Source organism: Typopeltis vanoorti, chromosome 1 (assembly GCF_054136105.1).
Source record: "Typopeltis vanoorti isolate ZY-2024b chromosome 1, IOZ_Tvanoo_1.0, whole genome shotgun sequence".
Classification (NCBI taxonomy): Eukaryota; Metazoa; Arthropoda; class Arachnida; order Uropygi; family Thelyphonidae; genus Typopeltis; species Typopeltis vanoorti.
Window position 1 is genome coordinate 161021455 of NC_143549.1, and position 25092 is coordinate 161046546.

Genomic DNA, 25092 nt, shown 5'->3' on the forward strand with positions numbered 1-25092 from the left:
ATGAGATGCATAGATAAAAATCAGAAGAGAAATTTCAAAAAAACTTAGAGGCAGTGTACTTGGATAGAGAGTAAAACAGTGTCAAGGAAGAATGGTAATAAGTCACCAGGCAATGGAACAGAAGTAGCATGTAACATGCTGAGATAAAAACATGAACTTGTGGCATAATTAAAGAGGTATTTTAGATCTTACAAATTATTGCACATAATTTGAATTTGGCTGTTTTAAATTCTATTAAATATGCTCTCTTAGTTGCTAATATTGAAAAGGTGGTATATACCTTTTTACCACAATTCATACTATGAGTAAAATTTTTTGTGACCAGACAGATTGTATTTTTATCAATGTATGAAGGAGATTTAAGTGATATTTCTGGAGCCCTTCTCTAGTGTAAGGCAGTATCACTGGAAATTTTTTATATGCTTTAAGGGAATGTGCCAAGGAACTGATCATCATTAATTGATCTTTGTTTTAATGAAAGTTTTAAGGAGTTTTAAGTAATATTGAAAAGGTGGTATATACCTTTTTATCACAATTCATACTGTGAGTAAAATTTTTTGTGACCAGACAGATTGTATTTTTATCAATGTATGAAGGAGATTTAAGTGATATTTTTGGAGCCCTTCTCTAATGTAAGGCAGTATCACTGGAAATTTTGTTATATGCTTTAAGGGAATGTGCCAAGGAACTGATCACCATTAATTGATCTTTGTTTTAATGAAAGTTTTAAGAAGTGGAAGGTGGGTTATTATTTAGCATATGGTTTTTCATACAATTTGAGAGCAGGGAATACACAAAGATGAAATAAATATTATACTATATACTGAATAATACATATAAGATATGAGATGTTTAGTCAGGATCTTATTTGTAGTGATATCAAGATCATTCAGCCACTGCAAAGCTCAAGGCTTATTTTCCAAATCAGTTATTCATTTGATTGTTATGCTCTTAGTGGGCCAGTGGCATCACGTGTCCATTTCAGTTGGGTGTGTTGTGACTTATGCAACCTGCACTACAAAATTCACATCAATTTAACTATATGATTACATTTTTATTGATGTATGAAAGTTTTAAGAGTGTATAGCACGTTGGTGCTCATCTTAATTGCTCTAATGCAATTAGCTGTAGGATAACTGAATACTTATCAATTAATTGTAACCAAATGTGCGCAGAGTGGGGGACAATGCATTTGTTATAAGATACTATATATTAGAAAACAATAATGAAGGAGAATGCTATATTTGGTTGGTATATTTGAATTACTCAAAGGCATAAAATTTGGAAGAGGAGGACGAAGCTTACCTCCTTCAATTATAATACTGTTTACCATTGTAAATATGGGCAAAAAAGTTATAAATTTATCAAAAATTATATATTAAAAACTTGTCTATTATATATAAAAACTTGCCTACTATGTCAGTTCATACTTCATGAAAGGCAGCAACTTATGACAAAGGTCAATTGGATTGGTTGACACAATAACCAATCACAGCCTCTAGGTGCTATTTTCTCAGAGCTCACCCTGCCTTGCCTTGCGATCGGTTTAAAACTACTAGAATGCTAAAAATTTGACTCACTGCACCATCTGTACATCTTTTCAATGGGCCCAAAGGTGTATGTATTTTGAATGCACACCCAGGCTATTAACGTGAATGTGATGCAATGTTTATGCATCAAAAAATGCCCTCTTCATGAAGCAGCAGTATATGGTTTACTTTTAGGAATGTCTGGAAACAATTAGAGGAGTCCATAATGAGAATAAATGTAGAAATATGATATCAGTGATATTCAGTGGATATACACCACACACCTAGCACACCCTGAATATTCGCCCCTGTAGTGGGCACTTGGCAACACTTTGTTTCATATATATATATATATATTATACTTGACAAGAACCTTCATAGCTCAGTCAGTATTTCCGACCCTTTGGTCGGAAAGACTTGGGTTCGATTCCCGTTAGTGACGTGAGTAAACCTTTATCTGATCTCTTTCCACTAAAGGTGAATTAGCTTGTCTCATATGGACGTAGGGTTTTTTTTTACCCAGAAACGCTGGTTTTTTTCATCTTCCAGAATAGGCAATCTGGCCTGTGAACACATCTACAGACATAGGACACACTAAGAGACATAGGGCTGATCACCTTATCCTCGATATGGTAGTGGTTAAGTGTAGAAAAATCCTCAACAAGGTAAAAGAGGAGGGAAAGAATAAGAAGAAGATATACTTTACAAGAAATTGTATTCTTGTTTTAATCTTTACCCAAGTATAAGCAAACAAAGTTTGTATCTTCATGACTGGTCCGCTATAGAAGTGTTGACTTCAAATCACTCACCTTATTGTCTCATAATGCAGTAGTATAGAAATGCTGTGGCATTTTAGCAGTCCCTAAGGGTGCCAATGTCAGAATGATTTAGTTGAAGGATATTTTATCACTTATTGAAATTGTCACCAAAAAAAAGAAGTGTAGCTATGCTACTGCCATAATGCAAAACACACTTCCTTATTGATGTGCATGTTGCTATGCATTATAGGAAGGATTGTGAATGGTTTCACTGGATAAGTACACATAAATGGTCTCCAAGAGCTAAACGATCCTTTGGATCACTTGGACTTCAATGAGTTACTCATTTTAACTTTTTTTTGATCACTCCAGGATATCCAGCATTGGTTTTACCAGACAACACTTGTAAAGCATGTAGTCTGTATAAAACTCATATCTCACAGGTAATTTTATACTCACTGGAGAGAGTGTTGCTGGATGAAAGTATAGTGTGTGGAAGTACAGTGTGTGATGTGTGCCAGAGATCAGAAGGAAGAGATGAAGAGAAAAATCAGGAGAGTGGTACTGAAAAGACAGCAGTGCTTGGCAGTGGAAACAGTAGTAGTGTGAGAGAGGAGGAGAGAATGGGAATACAAGAGGAACAGGGAAACTGGGGGAGCTCGGATGGACAGGGTGGCATGGCATAGAGAGAGTGAATGTTGAAAGTGGCAGTGAAGATGGAGTATATTGCAATGTGGGTGGAGAAGTGGAGACCGACCAAGTATATGTGGTAAGCGGTGATAAAGGTGATTTGGCAGGTGTAGTTGGGAAATCACAACCAACATGGCTTGGATAGGACTGGCTATAGACCTAAAAATGAAATGTGTGTTTGTTTACAAATGCCAGAAGTATCAGAAATAAAGGGGATGAAATGGTTTCAGTGATTGAGTTTATTCGCCCCCAAATCATTGGAATAAGTGAAATATGGTTGAATTAGCCATAGCTAATGATATTGCTTATTTTTCCCATGTTTAACTACCAATGTGGGATTCAATGTGAATGCAATAACTTTTAAATTGTTCGATCCATCATATGATATATCATATAACTTAAGTTGACACCTGACTAGTGATCCAGCACAAAAGTTTTCAAGTCCTGGTTATCAAGTATGTTATGCTTGGCAAGAAATTATATTCTTGTTTTAATCCCTACGTTAATCTTGTTTTTGCATGAAGCATCAGTGTGATTAAGTAATACTTTTTGTTTAATTTTGTTCAAATATAAGTCAATAAATAATTATTTATTGACTTATATTTGATATTTATAGCTGATATTTCGCTGGTTATAACCAGCATCTTCAGAGCACAAAAACAGTACGCATTTGTCACAGTATGCAATAGTTTAACAAAATTGTAGCAACAACACAGACTATAATCCTAATTAGGTGTCCTCTGTCTAAAAAAAAATAAATAGAATAAAATTGTAGCAACAACACAAAACTAAGACTAAAGTCCTAAAAACAATTGAAAAAAAAAAAAAAAACCTGAGATAGAAAGCAAGTATTAGTTATGTCTTAAGATGACTGTCTCCCAAATCTTAGGCAAATTTATACAGCCATATTTGTTGAGATTTGGAGTATGTTTTAAGGCTTCCTTGCGTCTAAGAACAATCTCTCTGACTTGTAAAAGCATCTGTGCAGTACTTTTGTTTTCTTCCAAACCATGTTCTGCTAGGCCCTACTTGCCATAGTGATAGTGCTGGATGTATCTTTTATGTTCACTGATGGGGATGTCCACAGTTCTTCCTGTTTGACTGTAGTAGGCTTGATCACACGAGCAGGGTACTTCGTAGACTCCTGGATGTGATAAAGGAGGGATGCTATCCTTGGGTGAATGAATGAGAGTTGCTAATTTGACACATGGTCTGAATACAGTGCGTAGTTGATGTTTATTGAGAATTCTAGATATTTTTTCCCATTTGCCTTTAACGTATGGGATGGTGACTGTTTTGTTGTAGTTCTCCGTAGTGGATAGTGAGAGAGGTTTCTTAGGAGTATTCAGTATTTTGTTTATCTTATGGGGATTATAGCCATTGGCCAAGAAGGTGTGGCGTAAATGAGCCAGTTCAGCAGCAAGACCATTGTCATTGGAACAGATTGCTCTCGCTCTCTGGGTTAGCGTTTTTAAGATACCATACTGTTGAGAAGGGTGATGGTATGATTGTTTGTGTAAATATCTCCCTGTGTATGTGGGTTTTCTAAAAACTGAGAATGATAAGGAACCATCTGGAAAACGTGTGAGGAAGGGCAGACAGTTATTAGCTTCCAGTTCCATTCTAAAGTGGATTTTTGGATGTTGGCTATTTAAATGTGCTAAGAATGTATCCACTGTGCCTGGAACATGTGGCCAAATAGCAAGCACATCGTCAACATAGCGTAGCCAAAGTGTTGGTTTGAGAGTGGTCGTATTGATAGCTGGTTTTTCCAGGTGTTCTATGTAGAAGTTGGCTAAGGGAGGAGCCCATAGCTGTCCCATTTAATTGTTTATTTATTTTCCCTTTCCATGTGAAATATCCTGTATATATTGTGAATTTAAATAGTTCAAATATATCAGGAGGAAAGTGTGACTTTAGCAGATTAAGGGTTTCTGTTAGTGGTACATTTGTGAATAGTGAGGTGTTATCAAAGTTCACCATTAAGTCTGATCTTTTTTAAGGTATGGTGTTCTAGAATACTTTTTAGGTAGGCTTTTTGACAAAGGAGGGAGAATTGTTTGTGAGAATGGCTAGTAGCTTGGCTAAATGTCTGGCCAGTTTGTATGTGGGACTATTTATACTATCTACAATACAGCATAAGGGTGTATCTTGTTTGTGAATTTTTGGTGCTCCATATATCCTGGGTGTTTTAACATAGAAGGGCTTGAGTTTCTTTGGGCCAGGAAGTGACTTTTTTCAGTAATTTACTCACCTTATTCTTTTGTGTGTTGGTGGGATTGCCATCTATAATTTTGTATGTTGACTGATATTGTAAAAGTGTGTGCATTTTGTTTTCATATTCTGTTGTGTCCATCACCACAGTTGCGTTCACTTTGTTTGCTTTTGTTATGATATGGTTATTATTATGTAACTCTTTTAGAGCAATGATTTCCTTATGAGGGATATTATTTCTGGGAGGCTTAGGCTTGATTAGGATGTTGGCCACATCTAAACATATGTTATTGGCTATTGCTGGAGGCAGGTTGTATATTCCCTGTTCGATGGATGCCATTATTTTGTCTTTTGGAACTTGTTTGGGAGTAACGGCATAATTGTGCCCCTTAAAGCACTAATGGTTTCTTTGGTTAAGGTGAGCGATGATAAATTCACAACGACAAGATCTTGTTGTAATTGCGGTCGTTGTGCAGCACTGCATTGGAGATTGGAGATTTTCAAACTTTTTTTGGTGCCGGTTTTTGACTATGATGAATTCTTTTCTAGCCGTTGCATCGGTGATGTTGTCTAGGATCTCCCATAGTACCGTGTTTAAAATGTTATATAATAGTTCATGTAGTATGTTGATGGTTGAATTTAATTATGATAACTCAAGGTGAGTGGCGTTAATCTGTTGCTACAATTTTATTTTATTTATTTATTTATTATTTATTTTTTTTAGATAGATGGCGCCTAATTAGGACTTTAGTCTTTGTGTTGTTTCTACAATTTTGTTAAACTAGTTCCTTTGTTACTCCATGTTGTAGTACTGTGACAAACTGTGTTTTTGTGCTCTGAAGATTCTGGTTATAACATCTACGAAATATCAGCAATAAGTCAATAAATAATTATTTACTTATAATTCTGTGTTCTGATATATATACCGTCAAAATTAAACAACATGTTTGACGAACAAATAAACCTTTCTACACATTTAAGTAATACTTTGTTGTGGGGGGAGATAAGCACATCTATTGATTTGTGTTCTTGTGTGTGTTATTTTTTAGGTGAGTGATCTTTTAAGTTATTAAGGCATTTAAAGAATTAAATCATTTATGTATTATTTTGATTGCAATCATGATATGAATTTCAATACAAAATTATGCTGTTTATTTTGTGTTTTAGAATTGCAAAACCATTTGCTTTATTTGTTTGATAAGCACTTTCACATGTATTTACTTTGTCCCCTTTCTGATTATAGGTCATCTGTAATGAAACCAAGAAAACAAAACGGTAGCATGAATATGGTAAGCTTTATTTTTATGTAAAGGTTGACTTATGACTTGGTTTTTTACACATCCTTTCATATTGACTTAATTGTATTATTGTTAAAACTGTAAGAAATCAAGGTTCATTTGTTGTTACAAATGATTTTCCTTAAATTGTCTTATGTTCAAATACTTCCTGCAAGTTTCCTTCATTTTGATTGAAGACTTCCAAAATTTGATTCGTTATTCTACTCTCTTAGTTTTTCCCTAAATTTTTTTCAGATTTTATTTTATTTTTTATATAAAAAAAAGCACTGAAATTACATTTACAATAAATTACAATGACCAAAAGAGAATGCTGCAGCACTTTGTTACCATCTTTCAGAATGTGGGGTCAAGCAAAATTTCTTGGTTCTAAATATACTTTTTTTTTTACTGAGTACTATTCAGAAGGAATCTGTTAATGTGCTTCTTGAAGAGCTGCAGGTTGTCATTAGAGAAAATAGTATGGGGAAGGCTGTTTCAAAGAGCAGAGACAGATGACACAAAACAGCAGGATAAGAATTTGGTATGATAAATCAGAAGCTAAACTGTGTGTAGACAACATGCAGCCATTCATATTCTCATATGTTTAGTAGAAAGTGGTGGTGGCCACCCATGAAAATACTTACTACAGAAACAGGGCATCTATGAAAAAGTTGATTGGAGGGAGTTTGTAAGAAAGGGGTCTCATTTGTTATGCAGGTTACTTTCTTTTTCTGGAGGGTATCAAGCATTCTTAGGGAAGTTATTTATATATATATATATATTTTTTTAAAAAAGTATTATTGTTTTATGTGATTCCCACTTGTGAAAGGTTATAAACCTATAGCATATTAGTATCCTAAGTAGGTCAAGTATTTTTTTTTATTAATTTTATATTATTTTTTTATTTATTAATATAGTCTGCTCTAGAGATGAAACATGGATCTTTTTCAAGCCTCCATTAAGTGCGAATGGTTTCACACATGGCAACGAAATTTATCTACTATCTAGTGATTATAGGATTCCCGAATGTGTGAGATTGGGTGGAGATCTGGAATTGGGATTTATGAAGTTTTAGAAATGTAGACAAAAAAGTAGCATTTTGATGAAAGAGGATACTGAGATTTTTGAAGATTGAGGATACTGAGATTTTTGAAGATTGAGGATACCATGATTGGGATGTGTTTATGATGGATATGCGGAATTCTAAAGTAAACCAAAGAAGAGAAAATTGATCTTGATTGGAGATCTGAGAATTTTGATAATTCTCAGATCAGAAATATCAAAAGTAAGACGAGATTATTTAGATAGCATTGAAATTTACTAGTTTAATTTTATAATTTTTTTATTAAAATTAGTATTATATCATAGATTATTGATGATTAAAATGTCTCGTCTGTGTTCACTGGGCATCTACAGATGTTGTATGGTCACTCCGATGCTCGATGATATTCCACACTAGGCCTCGCCATGTAGTCCTGTTGTTTGCCCTTCTGGCAGCCTCAACTCTAAAGATCAGTCACTCCACACATGCCATCCATCCATCTCATTGATGGTCTACCCCTGCCTCTTTTTTCAGGAACTTTACCTTCTATTACTGTTCTGAGAAGTCCCCCTTCCATCCTTTCTGTGTGTCCAAAATATTTTAACTTTCTTCTGTCAGTATCCTTAAGGAGCCTTAAAGTTCTACTAATCTTTTCTAACACCCATTCATTTGTACGCCTTTCAGTGTATGATATCCTTAACAGCCTTCTGTAACACCACATCTCAAAAGCAGATATCCGTTTCTTATCTGACTTCTTTAGGTTCCAAGTCTCACATCCATAAGTCGCTGTTGGAAAAACAATTGCATCTAAAATCCTCAACTTTGTTCCCATGGAGATAGATCCATCCTTCCAGATTTTAGACAGGTGTCTGACTGTTGTTTTAGCCATTCCTAACCTTTTTCTGACATCTTCTGAACAGCAATTCTTCACATTAATAATGGATCCCAGGTACTCAAACTTGCTGACTTCCTCAATTCTTTCTCCATTAAGATACATTTGTTTCTCAAGAGCTTCTCTGTTTGTTTTTCCTTTGAGAACCATGATCTTTGTCTTGCTGGAATTGAGTTGAAGTCCTCTGTTATTACTGATCATGTTAACTTTGTCAAGAATTAGTCCTAGTTCTTCCATGTCATTACAAAGGAGTACTGTATCATCAGCATACCTCAGATTACCGATCAATCTACTTCCTATCGTAATTCTTGTCCTGAGCTCATCCAATAAATGATTAAAATGAATTGCAGTAAATATGTTATTTGCTGTTTTATTTAAATATAATACAATAATATCTATTGGACTAATAAGACTATAAAAATATGACTATATAATGACTACAAAATGAAATGAGGAATGTGCGAAGTGATATTAATTGTTTAGTGGAAACAAATAAAAGAGTGCAAGAGGATAGAATGAAAGAGAAAAAGAGATGACAAATGATTCGAGCGTAGCAGTGTATGGAGTTCATTATTAGAAGTTTGGTTAATGAGAGAGTCCTTAATTATTATTATTATTCAGACCTCCATGGAGTCAAAAGACTCATTGTGGGAGGTCCTGCCTAGGAAACACAAAGTCTATCATACCACTCCTTAAACGCATTGACCGTTCTCGCTCTCACCACTCGAGCAGGCAATGCATTCTATGGTTCAACCATCCTCCATGCAAAGAAACCACTCCTTACCCTCTTGCTCACAGTTTCCTTTCGTAACTTCCAGGGATGGCCCCCTTGTCATCACTCCTTCCCACTGTTCAACCAAGGGAAAGAACTCCCCGGTGTCAATCCTGTAACCACCTCTCAACAGTTTAAAAGTCTCAATCATATCACCTCTCCTTCTTCTATCCATCAAACTCTGCAGTCCATATTCCCTCATCCGATCCTCATAACTAACATTGTACGATCCTGAAACCATCTTTGTTATCTGCCTCTGTACCCTTTCCACAGGTAATTTATCCCCTTCAAATCCTAGGGACCAAATCTGAGAACAATAGTCTAAGTGTGGTCTGATCAGAGTCTTATACAACAGAATGATAACTCTTTTGTCTCTGCAGGTCACTGTCCTTCTCATTATTGCAGCATTCCTCTGTGTTGCCTTCACCACCTTTGCAATATGTCCCCTAAATTTCAGGTTTCTATCAATCATCAACCCCAGATCTCTTGTCTCTCCTACTTCCTCCAATATAGCTCCTCCCATAGAGTATACAGCGTTCCATTGATGTGTCCCAAACCTCAAGTCCTTATATTTTGCTGCATTGAACCAAATGCCCATTCATTTGTCCATCTGTCTAGCTTATTCAAATCCTCTTGCAGGGCTACCATATCTGCACTATTACTAATAACCCTTCCCAGCTTCACATCATCTGCAAACAACTGAATATCCCCTTGCAATTCACTCACAATTATTATTATTATTATTATTATTATTATTATTGTTCCGGGAAACTCCAAGGAGTCGACAGACTCATCGAGGGAGGCCCTAACTTCATGTCTGGAACAACTATTCAACACTCACACAGTATCTATCATATCTTGCCTTGAACTCATTCACGGTTGTAGCACCCACAACAGACTCTGGAAGCTTATTCCACTCATTCACCACTCTCCAAGTAAAAAACCTAGCTCTAACACCCTTGTCAACCACGCTCTTGCCCAGCTTCCATGCATGGCCCCTAGTCCTCCCACCACCAGTCATATTTTCAAAAATATCTTCTGGATCAATCTTATAAAAACCCTTCAGTAATTTGAATGTCTCAATCATATCACCCCTCCTTCGCCTATCGTCCAATTTCTGCAACCCACAAATCCTCAACCTATTCTCATAAGGTTCATTCCACAGACCTGCTATCATCTTGGTCACTCGTCTCTGGACCCTCTCCACTTCCTCCCCATCACGAAGAAACCCTGGTGCCCATAACTGGGCACAGAAGTCCAGATGGGGTCTTATCAAGGCTCGATACAGAGGAACAACAACTTGCTTCTCTCTGCATGTTAAAGTATTTTTCATAAGCCAAGTGATTTGGTGAGCTGTTTTAGTTACTTTTGCAATGTGCCCCCTAAACTTCAACTCCCTATCCACCAGCACTCCCAAATCCCTGGCCTCATCAATCTCCTGGAGTACGGTTCCACCTGTGCGATATACTGCTGCTATTCTTTTCACCCCAAAGTGCATAACCTTATACTTTGCCACATTAAACTGATATCCATTTTTCCTAGCCCAGTCCTCCAAACTATCCAAATCATCCTGTAAAATTTTGACATCCTGTGCACTCAAAATTGCTCTTCCCAACTTTGCATCATCAGCAAACAAGTGAACACTTCCTCTCAAATCCTTTCCAATATCATTGATGAACAAATTGAAAAGCAGTGGTCCAAGAACAGAGCCCTGTGGCACTCCACTAGTCACAAGATGTCTTTTTGACTCCACTCCTGAATAAACCACTCTCTGGTATCTCTCCTTCAACCACCCTCCTATCCATCTTACCAACCCTATATCTATCCCCATCTGCTCCAGTTTACTGATTAGGGTTCCATGTGGTATCCTGTCAAAGGCCTTGGCAAGGTCCATTAGTGTCACTGTAAACCCATTACCCCTATCCAGTTCAGCTGTCACTGTGTTATAAAATGTGAGCAAGTTACTGAGGCATGATCTACCCTATACAAAACCATGTTGTCCCCCATACAATATCCCATTTTCATCTATCCAATCCTGTATTCTTTTCTTGACTAATTTCTCTAAGACCTTGACAATGATTCCTGATATGCTAATCGGTCGGTAATTTACAACAGCGGTCTTGGAACCACCTTTATGCAGTGGAACTATTTTCCCCCTCCTTCCACCTGCTCGGGACTAACCCAGACCTGAGACTCAAATTAAACAAAATGGTCAAGTGTACTGACAATTCATTAGCTGCTTCTCGTACTACACGAGCTGGTATACCATCCAACCCCACAGATGTATTGACATTGAGTTTATACATTAGACTACTCACCTCCACTTCATTCACCACAATTCCCATATAATCTACTGGTTTGTTCGTTTCTGCAATGTCACCACCTGGATGATATATTCTTGCAAAGTGCTCACTCAGTAACTCAGCTATCTCAACTGATTCAGTTACCTCCCTACCATCAGCATTCTTTAAAATCATTCTGCCATGTACATTTTTCCTTTTACTTGCTACATATCTAAAAAACTGTTTAGGATTCTCTTTAGCCCGCATGGCCAATGTTCTTTCGTAATCCTTTTTTGCTTTTCTTACCACACTCGTCACCCTTCTGGCCTGCGCTTTATACCGTTCATGTGCCTGCCGGTCACCTTTCTCCTTAAATTCCCTCCATAGTTGTTTCTTTTTTTGCAGCTCAAGCTTAATGGTGTTATTCATCCATTTAACCCCTACTTGATTTATTATTCGGACTCTAGGTATACAGTCAGCCATTGCTTCATGCAAGCACTTCTTAACCACCTCCCATGCACTATTAACTTCTAGTCCTTGCAGTTGTACATGCCATGGCACTGAGCCAATCAAACTCCTAAGCTTGTCATACTTTCCAGCCCGATAATTCCACATGTACCCTGTCTTAATTGAAAATTCTACACCTTTAGCCACCTCCCAAGTCAAGACCCTATGATCACTCTCACCGATTGGTTGCAATGTGGTCATATTTGTTACAGCCAAATCCTCAGATGTAATTACTAGGTCAAGCACTCTCTGATCCCTAGTATTTTCCATTACATGCTATCGCAGATAGTTATCTCTTAATAACCGCATAAAATCCAATTTCTTCCTCCCGTGTGTCCTCTCCTCACTCCAATCAATGCGACCATAGTTGAAATCTCCCATAATAATCACCCTCCTTCCACTCATTTCTTCTATTTGCTTGTGCATACTGTCACCACCACCATCTTTTCCATCACCTGGTCTATAGCAGCACCCAATTGTATATTTAGTTCTGCTAGCCACAATCTCACACCAAATGGCCTCAAATGTGCTCTTTTCTCTATCCTGCAATTCAACTTCTATTCTCCTTGGCTGTAGCTCATCAGCTATCATCAACAATACTCCTCCTCCCATTTTATTCTCTCTGTCATTCCTGAACACACTATACCCATCACATTCAATCCCACTAGCTATATCATCTACAGTCAGCCATGTTTCACTAATACCAATAACCTGTGGTCTGGAAGTGCCAACCATGGCCAAAAACTCTTCCCAACTCTTCCCAAAAACCATGGCCAAAAACTCCCCAACCCTACCTTGATGCCTTATATTAACTATCCCACTCTGGTTTGTTGTCCTTATTTGCTCTAGCATATTATATTCATTCTTACATTCAACTGCCTCCCTAAGGACTGTATATCTACTCCCCCCCCCCCTTAACGAATCTAGTTTCCCTGAATTTGCACATCCACTTCATTCAGCAACACTTTCTCAAGTCTTCTTACACCATAACCATTCAAATGCAAGCCATCCATCTTATATAGATCCTTTCGCCCATCAAACTCACTCCACACGTCCACAAATTCCACACCACTCGTCATACATAACCCACGCATAAAGTCATTCGCAATTATGGCCCTCATTTTAAACATTTCACTGTCATACCGTGGCAAAAGACTAATCATTCTAACTCTCTCACTCTTTTCTTTTGCTACCTCAAACAATTCATTCAGGTCTTCTATCGTTTCCATTTTATCTTCTTTCAAATCATTCGTACCTGCCACAACAATCGTTTCTTTCACCCTTTCCTTTTGCTCTCTAATAGACTCGGTTACATCCTGTATGGTCGCACCAGGTTGGTACGATTTTGTCAAATCTTCTACTAACACACCTCGTACCCATCAATCCTGATGGGTACGAGGTCTATCCTTCATTTTGTTCATGTTCACATTCATACGCCTATTTTTCCTGTCACACCTTTTATTATTGGTTGGTTCATTCAGTCGACTTTTGTTCATGCACTCTAGCTGCTGTTTTGCCCTTTCTATCGCACCATTCAACAATGCGATTTCATTCAATGCATCTATGTCATCTTTTTTATTCTCTGAGAAACCATTAATACTATCATTCACACTTTCTACATTCACACTCTCATAGTTCTCATGTACAACCTTGCCGTTTCTTGTCATATCGCTATTTTCTTCATTCTGAAGGTTGACAAAAATATCACACTCACGATCTGAAATACACTTCAATTCCTCATTCTCCCTACATTTTCTACACACATTCAATCCTTTATCATCATCTATCCACACTCCGACTGCTCTCCGTAAAGCGTACATTTCACAGCTAGTACACTGACTCATTTCTTTTATACTACTGTTCTTTGATAACGATGGCGAACCATCATTACTGGCCGCCATTTTCCTTCGTACAGGTGCCATAATTATTGCAACGTGTTTTATCAAATAATAAGTTATACACACCAAAAACACACAAACAGACGCACTAAAATACGCAAGGCAAACAAAACTATGCAATATTAACTAATTTTATCAACAATGTCATTGATATAAAGGTTAAACAATGTAGGTCCCAGTACTGAGCCCTGTGGGAACCCACTTATAACCCTCTGCCTCCTTGAAACTGTCCCACTATACACAACTCTCTGATACCTATCAGACAATCAATCCTGAATCCAGTTGACCAACCTGACATCCAACCCATGTGCTGCAAATTAAATATCAGCTTATCATATGGTACTCTGTTAAATGCTTTCGCTAAGTCTAAGAAAATGGCAGTATATGCCATTCCCTCATCTACTACTCTTGTAACTTTTATTATAAAAGGCTAGTATATTGCTAAAACAAGAGTGCCCCTTCACAAATCCATGTTGACGCTCACAGATAATATTATCCTCATCTGCCTGATGCTGTATACAGTCTCTCACTAATTTCTTCAAGATCTTAACAACTACTGATGACACATAAACTGGCCTATAATTAGACACTTCCAGTCTGTTACTGCCCTTATGCAATGGCACTATCTTACCTTCCTTCCATTCCCTGGGCACCTTTCCCATAGCCAGACTTTCATTGAAAAGTCAGGTGAAAGGAACTGTCAGTTCTTTAGCACATTCTCTCAAAACTCGTGGTGAAATACCATCCAGTCCCACTGCTTTACTGACATCCAGAGTACTCAGTATTTGGAACATATTCTTCTCCTGCACCTCTAAAACCTTGAACCTGCTCTATCCCTCTAGTATTAAAATTTACTCCTCCAGGATGAAATACTCCAATAAAGTGTTCATTGAACAATTCCACTATGTCCTCTGCATCAGTCACTCTATTCCCATTTTTATCCCACAATGTCATTCTTCCAGTCATTTCTCCTTCTACTGGCCATATAGCTAAAAAATTCCCTAGGATTTTCTTTGGATCTTTGGGCCAGTCTCTTCTCATATTCCAGTTTTGCCTTCCTTACCATATTAGTCACTCTCCTGGCCTGTCTCTTATATTCTTCATGCATCTGCTCTTCACCTGTCTCCTTATATCTCTTCCATAGCCTCTTTTTTTGTTTGCAGTTCCTGTTTAATATTGTTTGTTATCCACTTTACTGCAAATTGTGTACTTTTCTTCACTCATGGAATACAACTTACTACTGCTACTAACAAATATTCCTTCACAATTTTCCAAGCACTAATGATATCCCATCCTTCCAATTACTCCCTCCATGAAACTTACCCAAGTTGATGTCTAAAACTATTATAATCACATGCCTTATAATTCCACATAACTTTGAGTCTTCTGCATGTCTATTCATCTTCCAAGTCAAAACCATATGATTACTCTCTCCAGCTGGTGGGAGAGAGAGAGAGAGAGATGTCATCTCAGTTATTATCGACTCTTCTGATACTATGACCAAATTCAAAACTCTTGAACCTCTTTTTCTGTCTATTACATGTTGCCTAAGACATTTGTCCCTCAAGAATTGTAGAAATTCCATTCCCTTATTGCTACATGCATCTTTCTCTCCCTAATTTATACTGCTGTAGTTAAAATCTCCCATAACAATCATTCTTCTTGCACTTGCCAAACTCAACTGTCGAAACGTCTCCTGGGCCACACCTTCTGTGCTCCTTGGTCTGTAGCAACACCCCACTAAATATCCTGTCTTGCCCACCTCTACCTCACACCATATGCTTTTAAAATCGCTAGTGTCACTGCTTTCCAAAGCCTCCACTCTTAGTGGACATAAGTTGTCACTTATCATAAGCAGTGCTCTACCATTATGCTTTCCCTTCCAATCCCGCCAAAAAATGCTGTACCCAGCTACTTCTATTCCTGTTATTATATCCTCTTCCATCAACCATGTCTCAGCGATCCCAATAATCTTTGACCAGGCTGATTCTATCGGCGCCAACAATTCCTCTCCTTTATTCCGAATACTCCTGGCATTAGTATAAAGCATAAAAATGCCATTGTTTCTATACCCAACATTAAGGTCTGCTTTCCAGGATGTAAAATTAGCAAGATAATTCATGCTTTGGATATAGGAGGAAACAAACAATAGAGTTGGTGGTGGTTGTGGTGCACATGCTATTTATCAACCTCAATCAGCCCTTTTTATGTTTGCAATGCCTCCCTTCTGTAAAACAGTTTCTGAATTTAGGTAAACAAGTCAAAAACTTCAAATAGCACCTTAATACTATGCACAAAACTCTGCCCTCCAAAATCCAAATGCTGGAAGCTAAGCTTGAACTACTTGACAGTCCAACCTCGAACTTTTTTATTTTGAACTTTCTGATAGAAAATGGAATATCACTCTGTAATTGGACAGTTGGGTGTCCAATTACAGACTTTTATTTCCTTATTTAGGATAGGTTGGATAAATGTTTGCTTCCATGAGTTGGGATAAGTGTCAGTTGAGTATAGAAGATTGTAGAGATGATAAAGCAGGTTTTAAATTTGGAGCACAAGCTTTGAGTATAATTGGAGAAATGCCATCAGTACCAGATGACTTTTTAGTGTCCGAGTTGTTTTGTATTTTTCTATCTATTTGCTGAAAAAACCACAGGAGGCACATGGAGCTCAATATCTGATATGGCAGAAGGTATTTTGTCTTAGTCATATATGCAGAAGTTGAAGGAAAAGAGTGATGCCAGGAGATCAGCTTTAGCTACAGTGCTAAATAAATATAATCTCCAAACCATATTTGAGCTGCATATTAACACTTGCATGGTCTGACATTTATCCTAAGCAAGCCTCTTCAAATTCTCAGCCATTTTAAAGAAAAATTAACAAACCTATCTTGTAACTATTGTAATTCCTCAAACCAGCCACAGCAGGAGAGCAATTTGCTGGTCAGATAATTGAAGGGATAGATATCTCTAGGTGTAATTACTGCATAGTGTAGCAGAACTTAGTTGACACACTAATCCATTCCAAGGTTGTTTAATTGAAGGTTTGTTCACATGAAAGTCAGATATTTGAGTGATCATTGTAATAAAATCATTATATCTTTTAAACCAAATTTATAGCTTTCATAGCTCAGTTGGTATAGATGAGCCCTTTCGTTGGAAAGAACCAGGTTCAAATTCCATCTGTGATGAGAGGAACCGTTATCAGGTGTTTTTCAATCAAATGGCAAGTTAGCTGGTCTCATACAGGAGGCAGAGGGTTTTTGCCTCTCAAAACACTGTGAGATGGAAGCTATTAGAACCTTACTATCTTATCTATACTGCACATTATCGATCTTATCTATAATAGTCACCCTCCTGGATGGAGATAACACTTGACAGGATAAACCAAATTTAAGTGTGCTCTTTATTCGTTACAAAACTGTTTTCCATTATTTGTGATTTCTTTGTTTTAAATAATTGAAAACATGGGATACTATATAGTGCAACATTCCACTGAATACTGTAATATCTGGAGTCTCTTCTAGTGTTGTTTCTTGTGCGCACGCACACACACACAGCATTTCTTCCTGGGGGAAACTTTTTTCTCCTTCTTGATAGGCAATGTTTTGTTACAAGTTTCTTGAAATTCTTTGTTGGATCTGCTTAAGGAGGATATGATGATTAATGATTTTCTCTCTCACTCACACACAAGAACTGAAAAAAACCACTTTTATCTTCTGTTTTTGTGCTCCATTATGATTCTCTCTCTCTCTCTCACTGTTATTTATACAATACAAAAGCATTGTGGTGGTGTATATGCAAAAAATTTAAAAGTAATTTTTTTGTCCATGTTTTCATTACCAGATGATCAATGTTCAAATAGTATTTAAACATTGACCAGCTCTATCCACACCTTTCATATGCATGTTAAAATCTACTACAGGAGAGGACTTTATCTTTTGACTTTATCTTTTCTGGTTTGGTTTCTTTTAGTTTTTGTCACAATTTCTGAAACAGTTTTTATCATACTTCTGTCTCACTACACCTGCAAAAGCAATTTGCCTTTTCTCTTGAATTTTTTTCCTTTGTTCATTTCTTACACCTCACTTGCTGTATTTCTGACTAGCATCTTCACAGCACAAATTGCAGTAATGGAAATACTCAGCACTCAATTAGAATGTGGTAGAATATTTCAATTGTAGCAGAACAGGAGCTAATTTCCTTTCACAGTCCCCTCTAGGGATCCAGTAAAAACACAGTTAATTCAGAGAAGTTATGCTAAACATGATCATCTTAGAATGACTGTCTCCCAGATCTTTGTCAAATTAATGGCCAAATGGCCTTGTTTGGGTTAAAGGTGTTTCATAGCTGATGCTTATTTCAAACAGTCTCTCAGATCCATGTGACTTGTATGCAGTGCAGTTGTTGTCTTCTATTTAATTCAGTGTAAATTATTATCCAATGCATGGTCTGCCTGTCCTGAATTGCAGTATCACAGATGTATTGAAGATCCCAGATGTAGTTTTTATATTCAAGATTTGCATTAACAGATCATCTATTTGTCCAAAGTACTAAGTTGCAGGTACAACTTGACTTACTTTAAGCACTCCAGAATGTATACAAACAAGAAGATGAAGCTGGCTCTTTGGAGAACAGATCAAGGTTACTAACTGGAGATATGTGGTTTGGAGATTATATTTGTGAAGAACTTCAGCTATTTTTTTGGATGGATCTTGAATATCAAGGATGGAGATAGTTTTGCTGTAAGCTATTCACATCCTTTAGAGATGCTTTTTTTTGCATCCTGTAAAAAACACTTCTAATCAATCCCTATAAATAGACAAAATACATTCTCCCTCCCATTGTTACAGAAGGAATAATAGAGGGGCATATATATTATAGCAATTGTAGCCATTGGTTAAAAAAAGTGTTTTTTATAGGATGTAAAAGAAATTAGCGATGTCTTGCTGTATTTCTGACTAGCAACTTCAGAGCACAAATTACAGCTGTTGTAATTTTAGATGTAGAAAATAATCATCTCTCTCTTTCTCTCATCTTATCCACTCTATATTACTTAAATTCCAAGGAAGATTCTGTGCCTTTCACTGACATTCACTCTCTATCATGTATGTCATATTTTCTTTCACCTTTTTTGCCTTTCTGCTGAACACTATAATTTGCAGTCTCCTAATCTAGCCACATTGTTAACATGCTTTAGTGGTGATATTCTTAGTACTTTCCTTTACACTTTTTCCACCATTTCCACAGTTCAGAAAGCTCAGCTCTGGAATTTAAATGAAAAATCAGCCACTCTTGATGATATGAAATTTGGTTTCATGTATATGTATGTAATAGAACAGTTTTATATTATATATATTTCTGTATTGTATATTTTTATAGTAACAGCAAAAATGTCACAATTTCCAGACAAAACCCAAAATAAATGGAGAACTGAACCAGAATATAACTCTGAAAGAAGAAAGTGTAAATGCTGAACAAAATCCCAGGGAATTGGATGAGACAATGCTATCAATTAATGGTAGTTATATTTTATAACAAATAAAATTATTAATTCCCCTTTTGTATTTTTTTTTTCTTGTCGCAATATAGTTTCTTATAAAGTAATAAACTGAGTTTGAAACATTATGAACGATAAGTCTTATTTTTAAAAGAAAAGAAGTTAAAAATAGCTTTAAACAGGAAATACCTTGATATACATGTAAGTTTTTGTAGTTAAGTAGTTCTGTGGGAAGTTTTCCCACAGAACTACTGTATTGAAACCACATTATAATTTAAATAAAAAGTTTAATAAAAATAAGCTATTAAAACCCGAAAAGTTTCATACGTCGTAAGACTTGCATCATCAGGGGAACTGGTACGTAAAAGTTTTGCACAACAAAAGCCTATCAACAATTAATTCCACATATTAGATGTTTTTGATAACTTCACAACTGTTAAATATAATTGATAAACCAGAATACAAATGATAGAGATAAACCAGAATCAGGAATGTCACAGACAAAGTGTCTATGTTGCTCTGCGAGCACAACATAAAAGTGGCTTTTTTTACCATTACAAAAAAAAAAAAAAAAAAAAAACATAAGATTCCTACATCCACCAAAACCTCCAAACCTCCACACCACCCCATGAAAAAACTAGACATCTATGAGATTCATTGCTCTTGTGGCATTTGTTATGTAGGCCAGACAGGAAGGTCAGTAGAGATTCGCATGTCTGAACACACAAAAGATGTCGAAAACAGAAGAGAGCATAAATCAAGCCTGGCATTCCAACACAACCACTACTGGTCATCAATTACTCTGGCAAAACAAAATTGTCATATATTCAGATACATGCTAATTGTTAACATGAATATTCTTTAACCGTTAAAAAATATTCATGTTAACAATTATGTATCTGTCAGATCAGATGCGAGTGCCTTGCTTTATCAATCATAATGGCAAATGTATTTGTTTATTATGCAATAAGTGTGGCTATTTCTAAAAAAATGTTATATAGAAAGATATTTCAAAACCATTCATACCAATTGTAATTTTAAGTTTAATTATTTAAATCAGGAGAAGTTGGCAACACAGCGCCAACGAGCATCATGTGGCCCATAGTATTGCACCCTTCATATTATAAAGGTTGCCGACCACTGATCTAGAGTATACACATATATACAAAGAAACAATGTGTACTACAATCTACATGGCATGCTAAAGTTACTGACCAACCATTACAACTATTGGTCTGACCTCTGGTGAACATAAAAAATAAAACCATACTACATCAAAGCTAGAGTCCTATTATTATTATTGTTATCTATTAGGTTACAAAATTAAATTAAGCTGGAGAGCAACATGTTTACAAAAAGGAAAAAATAAATAATAGATAAAAATAAAAGATTACTTATATAAGTATCTATATAAATTACAACCAACTGGTATGGATAGTGACCAATAAAAGCTGAAAAATTGCTTCGAGTCCTAAAGTCAGGATTTGCTGGAAACTAAGTCGGCTGAATGTGTGCCATCTAAATTTTTTGGGATTTTTATGCCACCATTATTGTTAAGTTAGCGTGGTTTATCAAAATTTCACAGACTCCTTTAAATTTCCATTTATACCAGGTATTTGTATGATATAAAGAACAATCACTTTTCCAATCAGTTTGATGTAGGATGTTAAGAGCATGATCTGAGAGGCCTACTTCACAAAAGTTGTTAAATTTAATGTGTCATTTGTGCTTTTTTTTTCTTACCAGACAGGGATTATATATCCAGCTTCCCCAATATAAGGTGTATAATTCCTATCCGCATAAAAAAGAGCACAAACGACACATTAAATTCAACAATTTTGGTGTAACAGGCCACTCACATCACGCTCTTAATACCCTATGCCAAATTGATTGGAAAAGTACTTGATCATACAAAAACCTGGAATGAACAGAAATTTAAAGAAGCCTGTGAAATTTTGATAAACCACCCTAATCTTAACAATAATGGTAGCATAAAAATCCCAAGATTTTGGATGGCACATATGCAGCCCACTTAGTTTCCAGCAAACCCTGAGTTTAGGAGATCTAAGCAATTTTTCAGCTTTTATTAGCCACTATTCATACCAGTTAGTTGTAATTTATATAGATACTTATATAAGTAATCTTTTATTTTTATCTATTATTTATTAATTTTTTCCTTTTTGTAAACATGTTGCTCTCCAGATTAATTTAATTTTGTAACCTAACAGATAACAATAATAATAATAGGCAGTACCTTCGACATGGTGTAGCATAGAGGTAGTCTGTCTCACAGCGCGGCTTAATAAGGGCACTCATTCAGCCATATTGCAGTAGGCACAGTCGCTTTGCTAACAATTCCTGTTAGCGTAGCAAGTGTGTGAAAGAAGTTTTTCCAAGCTTAAACTAATAAAACTTATTTGCGAACAACAATGACCCAAGAAAGATTGTTGGTCTAGCAACTATATCGATAAAGGTGGACATAACTCATAATTTAAATTTAGAATAGCTTATAAACAGTTTTATTCTGTTTATAATCCCTGCTATCCCCTTAGAACAAACATTTAATTAATATTATTATGTAATCATTTCGCATTAATGTTTCTCTTGTAATAAAAACCAAAATAGCAATTGGAGATTTTCTTATATTTTTGTCTTATAATCCATCAGGGGCGATATTTAATTGTTTTCCATGCGATTTAATCTGGCGACGGCCCTGATAATAGGACTTTAGCTTTGATGTTTATTTGAAGGTTATATTTTTACCAGAGGTTAGCCCAATAGTTGTAGTGGTTGGTCAGTAACTTTAGCATGCCATGTAGATTGTAGTGCAGCTTGTTTCTTTGTATATGTGTGTATACTCCACATGATGACCTTAACGTGAAGGTCGAAACAGCGACTGTTTATTTTGCTTTATATTAAACGAAATTTTACTCTAACATGGTAGTTGTTTCCATAATTTTCATAATATATTCTGATCACCATGTGAACATTAAGGAAAGGATAGTAGATTTTAACTTTATTTGCATAATGTTATGTCATACTCAGGATTATATTGTTATGTCATACTTCAGGAGTAGCATCTGAACTAGATTTATATCTAGTAAAAGTGTTCAGGATTTTTATAACTGAATAACTGCTGTAAGAAATTTGGCATCTGAAGATCAGCAATTAAAAAAAATAAATAATTTTTTTTAAAAAAAATTATGAAAATAAGCAGGGACATGGAAAACATCAACCATATTGAAAATGCAGTTGAGAACTATAATAACCTATTGTTGTTGTTATTATGTGAAATCCAGTTGTTTTTGACTCTTGGTGATCCTGTGAACAAAGGCCCTCCATCCCACTCGGCCTCTTGTCCTTTCTTTCAGTAATTGTAAGTTCAAGTTGGTAAGTTTTTTTATGTGTCCATCCAACTCTTTTGTGGTCTTCCTCTTCTTCTCATTTCCTCAATGTTCCCGAACATAACTGCCTTCTCCAATGATTCATCAGATCGCACATGCACAAAGTACATCAACTTCTGTTTAGCGATCATCGCCTCCTAGGAGCATTCTGTCTTTATATTCTCTAATACCTTCTTATTGATCATTCTTGAAGTCCATGGGATTCTTAATATTCTCTCTATGCCCATAATTCAAATGAATCAATTTGCTTTCATTTGAATTCATTTACAGACGAAGAGCTCAAAACTAAATCAAGCAATGAATTCCACTCATTCACCACCCTCCAGGCAAAAAACCTTGTTCTGACACCTTTGTTAACCACACTCTTCTTTAATTTCCAGGGATGACCTCTTGTTCTTCCATCACTATCACACAGCTGAAACATTTCCCCTGCATCAATCCTATAAAAACCTTTTGATAATTTAAATGTTTCTATCACATCCCCTCTTCTTCGCCTATCAACCAATCTCTGCAATCCACAAGCTCTCAATCTATCAATGTAGGGAGCATTTTTTACATCTCTCACCAACTTGGTCACTCTTCTCTGAACCCTCTCCACAGCCTCCTCATCTCCAAGGAATCCAGGTGACCAGACCTGAGCACAGTAATCCAAATGTGGAAGTATCAACGCTTTACAAAGGGGAATAATAACCTCTTTATCTCTGGATGTCAGTGTGTTCCTCAACAAACAAGTAATCCTATGTGCAATCTTGGACACCTTAGCAGTGTGTCCTCTGAACTTCATCTCCCTATCTACCAACACCTCTAAGTCCCTAGCCTCATCAATCTCTTGGAGTACCTTTCCATCAATGTAGTACACAGCTGGTAATCTTTTAATCCCAAAATGCATGCATAACTACTGGAAATACCATTGCTTTGACAATTCTACCTTTTGTGACCTTACTTATCTTTCATGACTTTTGTCAGGTTTAACATGGCTTTTTTTTTCCCATGACTAGCTTTGTTTTAATTTCATCTTCACATTTACAATCATTTCTGATTCTGGACCCCAGTAAATCATAACTTTCAGCGATTTCTATTTTATATCCCTCTATTATAAATTCATTTAAATTGTCAGAAGCCATCATTCGTTTTGTTGAAGGTTTAAATTAAGCCTGGCTTTGTTACTTTCAATCTTAAACAATAGAATCAACTGCAGATCTTCCTTGGTTTCTGCTATGAGGGTTGTATCATTTACATATCTTAAATTATTTATTTTTCTGCCGCCAATCTTAATTCCAGCTGGATCTTTGTCTAAATCAGATATTCTCATAACATATTCACAATAAATACTAAAAAGGTTGGGCAACAGTATACAACCCTGCTGCACCCCTTTTTCCACTTGAGCACACTCTGTTTCTCCAAAGACTGTTTTTACTGAAGCTTCTTGGTTTTCATGCAGATCTCTTATCAAGAGAATTAGATGTTCTGGTATTCCCATTGATCTCATTACAATTCACAGTCTTGTGATACATGCAATCATAAGCTTTCTTATAATCAATAAAACACATGAATACTTCCTTCTGAAATTCTCTTGCCCTTTCCATAATCCATCTCATGTTTGCTATTTGGTCTCTAGTTCTTCTACCTCTCCAAAAGTCTGCCTGTTTTCTTGTGTCGTTTCTCTATTCACATATGGCTCAAACCTTTGTTGGATCACTTTCAGCATAATTTTACATACATGTGAAATTAAAGCGATGAGGCAGATCAAAGACTCTGGAGGAAGGGTATTAAGGAGGGATGTGGATATAAGAAACAGATGGAGAATATACTTTGAAGGGCTTTTGAATAAAGAAAATGCAAGGAATCACAGAGAAGATAGGATATCTTATGAGGGGATGGTGCAGAACATTAGTAGAGTGGAAGAGAAGGATGCCATAAAGAGGATGAAGAATGGAAAATCGGTAGGCCCTGACAGGATCCCAGTGGAGGCATGGAAGGCACTGGGGAAAAGAGGGAATTGACCTGCTATGGGACCTGTTAATAAAGGTTTGTCAACAGGAAAATATACCCAAGAAATGGAGGGAAAGTACTCTTGTCCCCATCCAGTTATTACTGCTTTAGTATAAGTGCACATAATGAAACAAAATTAACTGTCAGACCAAAGTATAGCATGTGTGATACCACAGAACATGATAGCAACAACTAGCAATGTTCCAACACACATACAGTAACAATTTACCATTTGTATTCTTTTGTTTATGAATTATATTTAACAGTTGTGAAGTTATCAAAAACATCTAATATGTGTAATTAATTATTAATAGACGCTTGTTGTGTAAAACTTAT

The 25092-nt window shown here is 36.2% G+C and overlaps 1 protein-coding gene across 2 annotated transcripts in view; it reads left to right on the forward strand.

The window, feature by feature from the left end:
• Window positions 1-25092, forward strand: part of LOC150110586 (DNA (cytosine-5)-methyltransferase PliMCI-like) — a 678915-nt gene that overhangs the window by 15274 nt on the left and 638549 nt on the right. Inside the window, exons 2-3 of one of the 2 annotated variants that reach the window (XM_090399829.1) lie at window positions 6435-6480; window positions 19243-19381. In XM_090399829.1, coding sequence (XP_090255955.1) covers window positions 19366-19381 — 16 coding nt within the window. In that variant the 5' untranslated portion in view covers window positions 6435-6480; window positions 19243-19365. The remainder of the gene's footprint in view (window positions 1-6434; window positions 6481-19242; window positions 19382-25092) is intronic. The other variant, XM_090399828.1, reaches the window with a different exon arrangement.